The sequence below is a fragment of the Crocodylus porosus genome, unplaced genomic scaffold, assembly GCF_001723895.1.
Source record: "Crocodylus porosus isolate Cpor-Errol unplaced genomic scaffold, CroPor_comp1, whole genome shotgun sequence".
Lineage (NCBI taxonomy): Eukaryota > Metazoa > Chordata > Crocodylia > Crocodylidae > Crocodylus > Crocodylus porosus.
Genome location: NW_017728926.1, coordinates 17,398,747 through 17,411,881, shown reverse-complemented (window position 1 = coordinate 17,411,881; position 13,135 = coordinate 17,398,747). Strand labels below are relative to the sequence as shown.

General features: G+C 44.9%; 1 protein-coding gene across 2 annotated transcripts in view; it reads left to right on the top strand.

Annotated features, from left to right (window-relative positions):
- Positions 1-13,135, top strand: part of LOC109314445 (arginine-glutamic acid dipeptide repeats protein-like) — a 189,383-nt gene that overhangs the window by 108,386 nt on the left and 67,862 nt on the right. For both annotated transcript variants that reach the window (XM_019541625.1, XM_019541626.1), the window contains exon 4: positions 10,992-11,097. In XM_019541625.1, coding sequence (XP_019397170.1) covers positions 10,992-11,097 — 106 coding nt within the window. The remainder of the gene's footprint in view (positions 1-10,991; positions 11,098-13,135) is intronic.

The following is a 13,135-nucleotide window of genomic DNA, read 5'->3' as shown; positions in this document are numbered from 1 at the left end:
CTGGTTAACAAGAGAAAGCTTGCTCTGCTGTGCACATGTGCTTCCACAAAAAAAAAAAAATTAAAAGGTCCATCATAGAAGTTGGCATCTTGACACCTCACGCTGCAATGTACTCTGTAAATGACTATAGTCTTATTGGGGAAACTTGGCGCGGAAAACAGCTTGTCTAGGAATTTCAGTGTAATGGAGGATAAAAATCTAAGTAACAAGATTGTAACAGACAAGCTGTATTTCCAGTGAGATTGGAAGATCAGGTTGAGGAAAAAACATTACTGTTGGAGAATAGATATCCAGAATGATTTTCAAGATTAAGCTTTTAAATTAATTGGTCAAAAAGTGGCTGTTACTATAACAAAGTACTTAAAGGAGAACTGTGATTGAAAAAAATATTTTATGATATCAGTAGAGTACAGATTGCAGCACATTAATATGTCAGCATATTTTTAGTTGCATCATCTGTCTAGGGATTGAGATATACACGGTTATTTGCACGTCTCAGTTGTAAACAGCAATATTTTTGTTGGTGCTTTTTGCATGTAGGTGGGATGTTACGCCACATAAGTGCACCACATGATACAAAAGGCTTGAAAGCAAAAGTCAGCATTTTGAGATCTACGCTGGTCTTCCCTTTTGAAACATAGATTTGGGCATTTGCTTTGCGTGTGTCTGATGGGCCAGCAGCTGATAGTTTTTCTTTTCCATTCTTTCTTTTAAATTACATTTTAAATGCCTCCTTTATTGCAGTAACTTTCCTTTTTGTTTCAAATCACAAAAAATCATATCTTTTTCTGTATCATGAAAGATCTCTGTGAATCTGTGATTTGTCCAGAGGACTTGGATTTGCAACTCTTCATCTGGTTATGTTATGAAATAATTTAAACTCCATCACCTTCCACATCCTGTTTTCTGTATATTAAAAGTGTGTTATTTCCTATAAGTGAGCAGTGTAGGATGATTCAAGGCTGGAGGTTTTTCTGTGGTGTGAAATCCTTCTAATTTTTTCCATCTGATATTTTCCCCGGAGAAGACTTCATGCTGAAGCTATCAACCTTAAAGGAGTCAATAGAGTTGGAATCAATAAAATCTGTTGGCAGGTTTCAGCCCAGTGCAAATCATCATTTCCCCGGAAAGTTCTCAAGTCACTCTTTGTGACTTGAGAACTTCCTGGTCAAGAGTTGGAATTTGAGCATTTGAACTATGCTGTAGTGTTAAAAGGCCACTGCCTTGTGGAACATAGCGGATGAAATAGCACCCGTCCAAGTGCTGCAGTAGACTGAAGCTGAAATTCCCAAAAGAGACACTGAGCTCCTACTGCTAAGTAAGGTAGGAAACCAGGATGGTATAAACCACCTCACCTGACATGTAGATGTAATTTCCTTTCTAGCAGAAAACAGGGCATATTTGTATCTTAATAGCTTAACTAAATTAAATGTACGTGTGTAATGTATATAGCAGGAGCTTTTATCGGATGCTGTGAAATGACACTTACGGAGTAGTGCACAGAATGGAGAGAGTGATTTGAATGGAGAGCAAACAAGTGAGGAACCCATAGGAACAAAGGGGTCACAAAAGTTAATCCAGGTTATAGGATAAGAATGTGTTGTCCCTGTTTAAGCCATATTTAGTACAATCTAGTTTGGGTGATTTCTTGTTTCACAATTTCTTGTTCAGATCAGTTTTGAAAGGTCAGCAGTAGAGTGTCCAGGGGTGTTAAAGTGTTTTGCCCCAGGACTGCATGTCTTTCTGGAGCTGATGTCAGGTTGGTGCTCATTCATTCATTCACGTACAGATTGTCCCATCTGTCCAGGAGGAGTTGGAGGTCATTAACGATGCGTCGAAGGTGTTCGAAGTGGGGGCTGTAGGTGACAGCCAGTAGGTCTCTGTTGTCCTTCTCCCAGGGTTGGTATTGTAGCAGGTCAGTGCAAGGTCTGAGTCTGGCTTTGCTGGCTTGTGTGGGGACTGTATTGTAATTGTAGAGATCCCTGCTCCAGATGCTGAAGGTGTGCATCCCAGTTGGTAGGAACGGAGAAGATATTATTGCCATGAAAAAATTGGCTGTACACCAGGGGTGGGCAAAGTCCAGCTTGTGGGCCGGATCGTACTCCATTTCCCACTAGCCCCCGCCCACATCGCTGCAGCCGGTTTCCCTGGAGACTCCAGGAACGGTGGCACTGATAGCTCAGGCCCTGGTTTCCGTGGAGATGGGCACCAGCAGTGCTGGTGGGGAGCTGCTCCGGGGCTGGGATCTTGTAGTGGCGACAGCGTGGTCTGGAGCCAGGGCAGAGGCTGGGGCATGCAGGCAGCAGATTGCGGCTCTGCCCCGGCTCCAGACCACACCGTCACTAGCGCAAGATCCTAGCCCCAGCCCCGGAGCAGCTCCCCACCCCGCCAGCACTACCGGTGCCCGTCTCCATGGAAACTGTGACCCCACGCTGTCACGGCACCGCTGCTTCTGGGGTCTCCATGGAAACCAGCCACAGCGACACGGGCAGGGGCTGCTGGGAAATGACGTCGAGTCACCAGCTGGATCTGCCGTTTTGCCCACCCCTGCTGTAGATGACGGATGTAACGGTGTGCTTATGATGAAAGCTGGTGGCTCGAAGGTAGCTGTGGCAGTTGGATGGTTTCTAATACAGCGTGGTGGCAATGTAGCCATCACAAAACTTCACTTTAGAGGCTAGGAATTGAATTTGCTGGGTGGAATATTTCAGAGTTAGGTTGATGGAGGGGGGAAGTTGTTAAAGACCTGATGAAATTTCTGTAGATCCCTTCCCACGCGTCCTCTATGTGCCTTGGGTGTATCAGGGGCGTGAAAGGGCAGCTACGAAGGAAATGGGCTTCAAAGTCTGTCATAAATATTTTTTGGCATATTGGAGGGAATGGTGCCCACATGTGCCCATGGTGGTGCCACTCGATTGTTGGTCTAGGGAGTCCCCAGTCCTGAAATAGTTGTGCGTGAGGACAAAATGGGAGAGTGTAATGGAAACAAAAACAGTGTCCTCATTGGCGATTAATGGTTTTTTTTTTTAATGGCTTATAATCTGTCCTCATGGGGGATGTTGATGTACAGAGACGTGACATCCATGGTAACTAATATGGTGTTAGCTGGAAGCTTGTTAATGGGAGCCCATATGGGAGTAGGATAGAGTCAACGCAGCCAAAAACTCCCTCCATGATGGTGCCCGTGCCGGTGCCAGGGACCACGGGGTCCTGAGTTGCCAGGTTTATGGATCTTAAGTAACAAGTAAAAATCACCTGACCTAGGCTCCCGGGAGGCGGAAGCCGTAATCCTCTCCTGCGTTTCCCAAGATAGACTCTTCCAGTTCCTCTTGGTATTGTGCTATGCGATCCTCTTTCAGGAGTTTGTAAAACTCCATATTCGAAAGTTTAAGGATTAAAAAATCTTTTGCAAAAGTGCTTTGTCCGCAGCAGCAGTGGCACCCCCTCCTCCACCCCTTAGCCTGTTGCATGGTAAAACCTGTGTTGTTTTGAAGGCTGAGTAAAGCTCTCTATTCTGCAGGACTGAGGTTGTAACATGAATGTTGTTGTTGTGGGGTTTTTTTTGTTTGATTTGGTTTGATTTGATTGATTTATTTTGCAATCTCTGAATGGGCATGGAAACAGAAATGGTTTATACGCGGGTCCAGAGTACAGCTGTGGGCCTCAAGTGAAGTCCTGGGGCTGTCCTTCTTGGGCTTTATATGGGTCTTATCTGTGGCAACAACGTTGATTGTTGCGTGGCTCCTTGTCCTGGAAATACTTCCCCAGTCTTAGGTGGTAGAAAAAAGCCTGGAGGTCTCCATACAGCTGCACCGTACTGAGTTGCGTAGTAGGGCAGAGTTCAGATCAATGCTATGGGTGAATTCGTGATAACACTTGATAATACTTTGCACTTACGTAAACGCTCCAAAGCACTTGAATCCTTACAAGACTCATATAAAGCATTTATCTTCATTTTCACGTGGAAGAAACTGAGGCGTGGGACTTGCCAAAGGAGTCAGAGAAGGAGCAGAGTTCTACAACATGCGTTGCTACAACCCAGCAGCAAAGCCAGAGGAAGAGGTTATATTGGAAACCCTTCCTCTTTCTCTTTCTCTTCATTTTTTTAAAAAGTAGTGTTTTTTTGAAAAGTGGGCTGATGCATCGCTGATCCATCCATCCAAATGGGGTCACAACATCAGTGGATGTGGTCACAGTAAACAGGGATCTGGGTTTTCCATTCAGTGTGGAAAAACTGGATTTTTTCCTTTAACAGGATTTTCTGTTAAAGGAGAAAATCTTGGATTTCTCCTTTTTAAAGGAGAAAAATGTTGGGAAATGTAGGTTTCCCTTTACAGGCCAGCAGCATTCTGCCCAAGCAATGTGGCAGAGGGGTGTGGGAGCACAGGCACCATGGCAGAGGGACCCAGGGCGGAGATATCAAGGGGGTACCCTACCATGTGGCAGGGTGGGCATTTGTCCCCCCCAACATTTCTGCACCTACAGCGAGGTATGGGGCTGCAGCAGGACCAGGCCAGCGGGCAGGACCCGGCACAGGGGGGAGTGGCGCGCCACCACGGCTGCCAAGATGAGGCACTGCAGCAGCAGTGGCATGGAGTTGTGCCCCCAGCTGCTGCTGGAAGGGCAGGGGAGTTGCCTTATCTTGGCAGCAGCATGGCACTGCCTCCTGTGCTGGGTCCCACCTGCTGGGCTGCAGAGCCCCCAGGGAGAGGGTAGCAGGGCTTGAGCGCTGCTGGGGGGGAGGGTGCTGCGGGCCACAGCCCTGGAGCACCTCGTGGGGGTGGAGGGCTGGGGGTTGGGAATGAGGGGCCACACTGAGGAAATGGAGTCCCGTTGAGGAAAGGGGGCCGTAAATGGGGTCATGCTGAGGAAAAGTTTGGGAAGCACTGGCTTGAAAGGTGAGATGTATTGAGATCTCAATATGTTAATTGCAGAGGAAATGACCAACAAAATTAGAAATGAGCTACAGTCAAGGCTTCATCTTTACTTCTTAAACTTTTGTTCTCTTTAAATCAGACCCGCAGATTGCCCTGGCCTTTTCCAGAGTCTCTTTAAATGCTGCTTTGGGGGTCTGGAGATTGCTGCCTCCTGTTATTCATGCTGACCTGGATCTCTGTGCCACTTCTTGTTGAAACTGTTGAGTTGTAATAAAGTAGCTGGGGAAGCAGTGAGGATGTAGACCTTGAATATATATCTATTTTTAAGTTTGGAAAATGAAAAAAAAATGCAAGCAAGAGAAACCAGTGGACATGGGAAAGAATCCTCGGTAGATGGACGTGAACAAGTATTTCACATCCTTCAAAGAACCTGGAATACCGTAGTTTGTATTAGGACCCCTTCACACATGCAGGTAAAGGTGGAATGGGATCTAATGCACGAGCTACGCAGTCATGCCTCCTGGCATGCCACATGTACATCGCACCTTCCTGCCCTCAGCTGAGGGGGCTTCCGGCCACATCTGCTGCAGTGTCTCAGCCGTGGGGGCACTCCACTGGGATCTCCCAGTCCTAGGGGTGCATGGTGAACCCCCATAGCCGAGCAATCGCAGCAGGTGCAGGACTCCCAGTCCTGGGGTTGTGCATGGAGCACCCTGCGGTTGGAAGCCGATAAGGCTGATGGCACTGCCAGTCACAGGGGCAGACCCTGCTAAACGTTCAGATTAAAGCTGGACAGCAACCAGCTATAAAGTCAGGACACATTTTTGAGGTCTAACTTTATAGCTGGTTAGACCTTTTTATGGTGTGATAAGCACTTTGTACTTATAGCTGGTCTCAGTTAATTGTGCAATTAACCAACTAATTGTGTAATGACTGTAATGTCTAGAGGGGGCCTTAGTGTCTGGGGCCATTGTGTGTACTCAGGATGAAGCTAAATCTTTAAGTCTTCTGGCTTCCTGCTGGTAAAAAGGTCTGTGGGTAAATATGTCCCTTTTCTTTCAGGCTTGCCCCCAAACTTTCCTCCAGTCATTTTCTTACTTTGTTTGTCATTATTTTCAAATTGGAAAATGATGTCCCGGATTTCCCGGGTGTGGCAGCCTGTGAGCAGCAGGAACAGGGTATTGCACCAGTCACAGATTTGTTTAAAAACAAGCCAATAAAAACCCCTCCTGGTTCCTTTAGGAAAAGAACGGACAAGACCCGCATGCCTCAGTGCAAGACATTGCATTCTGACCTTCTCTGGTATTTTCTCTCCAAATATCTCAGAGTGCTTGGTAAACACTAACTGACATCGCAACACCCCTGCTACAGAAATCATTTGATCATTGTGTTATGTCCCTTGGGAAACTGAGGCAGAGAGAGAGGTTGTGTGACTTGGACAAGATTGCAAAGAAGATCTGTGCCCAGATCTGGAGCAGAGCCCAGATATCCAGACTGCTGGTCCTATTATGTGTTAACATGACTTCTTTGCCCTTGATAAGCATAGTGGAGATTAAACAAGGCTGTTATGATACCCTTCTCTCCATATCCCCACTTGTGGGATGTCCCCTCCTGCAGTGCTGCTGAGCTCTAGGAGTTTTCCAAAGAAGCAGCTCCCTTTGGGATTACAGCAGTACCCTTCACAGCACTGAGCGGGCTGAGCTGAGGTTATGCAAGGCCGTGTACTCTTAACTGCCTCACTTCCTTCCTTCTCTGGCTGGCTTTGCTGTGTGCCAGGAAATCTTTTCCTTGTTTGTTTGGTCCAAAGCTTGCCTACTGACTTCTTGCTCTAGTGCTGCCTCTGGTTTTTAAAGTGGGCATTTGCAGGCAGTTTCTGTTCTGTTGCAGTTTTAGATATAAAGGGACACGGGGGAGGGAAATGGATTTAAAGAGCAGCATGTTTTATGACCTGTCTTTGTGGTTGTATGTGTAACTGCCTGCTGTGCCATTGAGGAAGGCTCTTCCCCAGAGAGTTGTTTCTCATGCTGGGCCTTCTTGTGGTTTGGGCACAAAAGTACAAGTACACTTGACTCCCAGCTGCCTTTCTGATGGCGGTCTGTGAAGCGGAAAGGGCCTTGTGTCCATTCCTGTTTCAGGATCCTGTTTTCATGCTGCAAAGGTGGGAGAAAGGGAACAGAAGTCTTCAGTGCTGGAATTGTAATCTGCATCCAGCACTTTTCCAAAGGAAGGCTCTGAGGTCCCTGGCTTTTGTCATCAGCCTGCAGGTGCCAGGGTACCTCCTGTGCCCGAGGTACACATGAAGCCCTTTTCTAAACAGGAGTTAGGTAACAGGTTTGGTTTTCTTGGGGCCACACACTTACCCAGCCACCTTCCTTCTGAAGGTAAACCCTCAAGGAGTAAAACCACCTAAGATATACGTGTATTGCTCCAGCTTAGGTAGAGCAAATGTGGAATCCACTGGCTTTACAGATTCTGTATTGCATCCTACACCAGCCTTGTAGTCGGATGGTCTCATTCTGCATTTTACTCTGCAGTCACTTCCCCTAGCACTGTTGGTGCCTGCCACTTTAAGAGCGGAGCCAAGCAGCCAGCAGGTGCTTGATTGCGGCGACCATTTTAGATCTCTGGCTGCCCATATGAATGGGGCAGTTTGCTGCTGGCAGCCTAGGCAGGAACATTGCCTGGCTGCAAGGCTCCATAACAACCCTGGAGGAAAGAGCAGGAGCTGTAGGGGATGGCTAGGTGGCTTCTGGTCCTGGGCATGACCTAAAACTGCACCCCGCCTGGTGGGGCTCTCAGTGGCGTGGGAGCCCCTAGGAAATGCCAGGCTAGTTATCATCGTGGTGAAAGGCGGGTAAGGGTGCCTTAACCCTAGCCCTCACCTTCAGGTGAGTCATGCAACATTGGAGATAGCAGGCCAAGCATGCTTAAGGCCACCTGAGCACTGTGGGGAGCAAGAATATGTGCGTGTCCGAGGCCTAACAATGAGGCCTAAGCTTGGTCTGCCGGTAGGCCAGGAGCACTGTGTCATTTGGATGCCATCTGAGAGGCTTGGGCTGCGGTGTAGTGGAGGGACGGTGCCGCAGATAGTGTCCCCTGTTTTTGGGGCAAGAATGGGCAGCCTCTCACCTTAATTAGTATCCTAATTAATTAACAACAAGGCATGGCAGGCGAGTCAGGTAGGTGGCGTGCCCAAAGGCAAGTGGGGAAACTAGCGCCGTGAATAGTTGGGGAGTCCCACTTTGCTACACATTGGCTAACTTCTGATATAGCCTGTAGATGGTCTTGTTGTAACCCAAGAAAGCTTTTTCTTACTCAGATGTTTCCCCAGTTGGAAACAGCCTTCTCTTCTGGGTCAGCAGATAACAGCCTATTCCCATGCTCTGCCGTCATTTCATTATTATTTTTTTTTTTTTTGGACTATCTGGTGTTTTTAAAGTATTTGTCCCAAGCCTGTCTGTCATCAGTCAGTGTGTCCTTATCTGCTGTACCACCAAATGTCAACTGTGAAGTCTTCAGCTTTCCTGTTCTTGCTAGACTCCTTGGAGGACTGGTTAATGTGTCCACCAGTCAGAGAGCCTTTCTCACAAGAGATTTCAATTTTGATGTTGGATATACCTTTTTAACCTTTGAGAGAGTGCTCAAAGTTCTGTCCCTTTAGAAGAGAGTGTTTTAATTTGCAATTATATTTGCAGGAGGAACAGGTTTCAGGTTTGCCGCTGACCTCTTTTTTTTCTCCTTCTCTCTGAACCCCTTTCATGGCCATCTTTGGGGGGGAAAAAAAACTTAGCTTTTGCAGTCATCCAGCATTTTTACCTAAGAGCATTCAGTGTTCCACTTATATCAGGCCACTGATATCCCAAATTAGCACTGGGGAAATGTCCTTTCTATCTGATATTTTGAGAGCATTGATTTTTGGTGTGAACTGGTTTATGGTGTTTGGAAAGTCACATGAAGTCTGTTTAGCCCATATTTATTTAGCGGAGCGCTGGTACAGATTATATGCATTATTCACAATGGATTGTCTCAGGTTGTTTGCTTGCTCTGTCAGGTTACCCTCTGGAGTGTCATCTTAGAAGCCCGTGGGACTGCTACTCGCTTTCCACCGCTACTCACCTGGGCGTATGTCATGGCTGGGGACTGTGCAGGGTAGTTTCACTGTTTCCATCCAACTCGTCATGCATGCCACCTTCTTGAGGTTTAGAGCATTCACTAGATCCCATAGATGGAAATATGCAGAGGCCACCTTGAAGGAAGGTTGCTTAACTTTTTTTTTTTTTTTTTTTTTTTGAAGACAGTTGCTTTTGCACGCTCACACTTCCTTTCAAATATCAGCCCTTCATGCTTGGGATGTTTTGTCCTCTGAAGGAGACTGAGTTGGTAGGAGATGACTTCTCAGCCCCTGCTTCTGTGGGGAGTGGTTGGGAACCTGGAGGAGAAAGTTGGTAAAGCTTTGCAGGAATAGGGCGGTGTACGTGTCCTCCAACTGGGAATTCCCAGAGCGAACTCAGAGAATTGATGTTACTGCCTAGTAACCTTCCTTTCCCCCTCACTGCTTGCACGCAACTCTCATTAGCAGCAGTAAAATGATGCACTTGCATTAAAGGGACAACATAACCTTTAGACCCACAGTTATGCTTCCTTTCTTTCTAAACTGAGAGACATTTCATAAAGGCTAGGCAGCCTAGGTTTTTATTTCAAGGTAGTCATGTCAGTCAGTGATCACTTATCTTATGGGTTTGAAAGGCAGCAGGAATTCTTGTTGCCTCCCAGACTTAGTTTGTTCATGCATCAAACACATTTTTTTATCTTTGACTGCAGGTGTGCTATTCCTCTAAAACTGTAATAAAGTCCAGATTCTTTTATAAAGCCTGGACACGTTTTCATTGCTGCTTGTGGGGTGTTTTTTTTTAATGTTTCTAAGGTTTATGGTGTATAGCATACAGGCTATTATTGCTGTGTGTGGGTCCATTTTCTGACACAATGCTGCCACTAGCTGGCTTTTTAATGGTATTACATGTGTTTTTTAATCACTGGCTTGGAGAACTGTGTGTAATTGGAAGACCTGTGTGTTTTTGATTAAATAATCACAGACTTTGCTATCATAAGCGAATGTGGGCTGGAAGGACAGCAAGAACTTCCTGACGAAAAAAATCCATGTATGATTTTAACTTTAAATTTGCATTTAAGGGCACTTCTGGAAGTGGTGCGAGAGCCGCAGTGCAAAAAAATAAACACTCTGCTTGCAGTTGCCTCACTCTGAAAGAATGTTAATTTTCCTTTAGGCCTTGCTGTGTTTCCTTAAGTGTTCAGGAGTGGTGGAAAGGACTGGCGAGCCACGGTTTCAAAGGCTCACCGGAGCTAAGACTCTGTGTGCAATCACTTTTTATTTAAAAATTATTCTCTTATTGCATGTATTTGCATTTTAATTTTGGGTTAAGAAGGGGCTAACAGTAGTTGGATTGTTAAACAAAGTGGCACCAATTCAGTGAGGATATGGTTCTGGGTGAATTTCAGAATCTGACTTTAATAAAGCATTTAAATATGCTGACCCTCTAAATGTTGGGATTAATGTGCAACGTCTCATTCTCCTGGGCCAGAAAAAGATGCAAGAGGAAATCTACAACATAATGGGTAAAGCAGCCTCTCTGGGAGGGTTTCTGGGATCTTTATCTTACTGCTGTTCACAAGTAGCCCCACTGGAAGTGATTCTCTCTTCTTGTGTCTGGCTAAACTTGCTTCTGGTTTGTCAAAAGTCGATGGATAAGAAGATGACATGGTGCTGTTTGAGGCTAAGGATGCTGCCACCTCATTACTTGTATGGTTCTTTTTGTTTAGATTTTTTTCGATGGTTTGGTGTGTTTAGTCGGGTGCGCATAGCCCAAGTGACATAGATGTGAATGGCATGCTCATTTTCTTTAGTCTTATTCGGCTTGGAAAGCACACGTGCCACAAGTACTGCTGCCCCTGGGTTTCATTGTCATGGAAATATTTTTGACCCATTTGATTTTCCTTAATTCAGATTTAGTTCAATGTTACTTGAGTTCTGGAAGATTTTTGTGGCAGCCAAGATCTGAATTCCTGTTCAGTAATGCCTTAGACTTTCTTTTTCAGAGTAAACGGGACCATCTGCTTATGAATGTCAAATGGTACTATCGCCAGTCTGAAGTCCCAGATTCAGTCTATCAGCATTTGGTTCAGGACCGACACAATGAGAATGGTAAGTTATGCTCTGTAGTGTCAGCTGTAACTTATTTTTGTACAGGACTTATCTGGAGTCGTGTGGTTATGTTGAGCAGTCCGTGGAAAGCGTTTGGACCAGGTAAGGAATAATCAATGCGAACAACACGCTAAAATACAAATGATGATGTCTTTTTGTGTCTGTGGTCTACTTCGTTTTGCATATCATCCCTAGCAATAGCTGCACGTTGATGCATCTCAGCTATGGTTTATATACTATATTGTAACTGAATTAATGTCCTACTTGAAAAGCTAAGTGTGATGTTGTGGCTGTGATAGTCCAGGGAATGTACAGTAAGCAAGAGGGTTTTGTTTTGTTTTTTTTGGTAATATCCTTTTATCATCAGTAGAAATGTTAAACAAGCTTTTGGAAACTCTCCCATTGTGTTAGTCCAATAAAAAATATTACTAAAACCACCTTGCTGCTTTACTTAGAAAGAATCTGCTGGTAAAATTACTGGGCTTTCTTGAGTGCTTTTGGGGTATCACAAAATAGTTACCATTTAGATCAAGTTGCATTAAGGATGAATCAGGAGCCCCTTTTACTTTGGGGTGCCCCTCCCATACTATAATGTGATTTTGAATTATTCCTTAAATTTAATTTGGCTTTATCCTATTGTGTTAAGGCTTGTCAGATAATATTGTCAAGGAAATGCACATTGTAGTATTAACTGGTTTCCCCCTTCTTTGTTGCATTAAATAATAAACCATTGGTCTCCTTAATGGTGCCTGAAAGAGGAATGCTTAAGGCTTCCAGGATCATTTCCCCCCTCTCCCCCTGACCATCTGTAAAACTTTGTTCACTTTTGCAACCTGGGAAGTTCTTTGAGGCTGTCTCTAAAACGGTGAAGATCTTGGGAGGTGAACTGTTATATACAATTATGTTTTAAATGTTTAAAATATCCGCACAGATGGCACGTAGTGTTACAGATCTATGCAGATTTTCTCCTTACTGGTGACATGACAAAGAGCGCTTTTGTGTGCTTCAGTATTTACTGGTCCCGTTTAAATATCTAACATTGGAGTTGTAAGCATGATGGGAAAGCCAGCATGCTTTCATAACTTTAATGCTTTGATTATGTAACACTGTCTGCATATAAAGTATTTTTATGCGTTTAAGTAGGGATTGTAAAGATGTCATTAGTGATCCAACACCTAAGGTTGCATTTAGAATTTTACTTGGGACTGGAGTTTTATTCCCACTTTAAACCAGAAAGCAAACGTTCTTCACAGCTCAATGATACCATTCATTGCTTAGTGAAGAGAGAGACAGGACTTGGTGAAGGTCTGAGGTGAAATCTGCTCAGGGGCATAAAAGTTTAAATTACTTAAAAAAAAAAAAAAAAAAAAAAAAAAAAATTAGAGTTGGTGACTTGTGATGTTTCTGGATCAGTTCCATAATGGATGTTGTTTTAATAGTTCATGCGTTTGGGTGGTGGGAGAGAGAGGTGGGGGGTAAGGGAGGCAGAGGCAGAGAACTAAAAATAAGTTGTCTTTATAGGATAGTCATTGAACAGAAACGAGCAACACCCCATGTTAGTATCATTAGCGTTTACTATTTTTTCTGTCTCTGCCGTAGAAGGTGATAGAAATGTTGATCAAAAGGGCTCATGTACAAAACTGTGTATAATAGACGTGGCAGATGTGGGGAGAGGGGCCGCGGAGGAAGGTGCTCACCCAGTAGAGCCTGATAGACCAGGCACTTTTTTCCAGTTGTATCCAGACAATCTGTTTCTCTCCAGCACGCCTCTTAGGAGATGCAAAGTGGTGGGGTTTCTGTGAGCGAGCCCTTTGTAGAATTTGGGGGAAACGTTGCTACCATGCCTGACTGGTGCAGCAAGTACAAGTTTTTTTATCATCTGTGAGTCCCTCAGATATGCCTATAGTGAGAACCGTAGAAAAACTGTATTAAAATGATTAAAACATCAGGATAATGTGGACATATTGGCAATTCTGTGTGTTTGCGTTAGCCTCAGGCTTCAATCTACAAAGAGCCTGGGAAACTGCAGAGGTAGCTG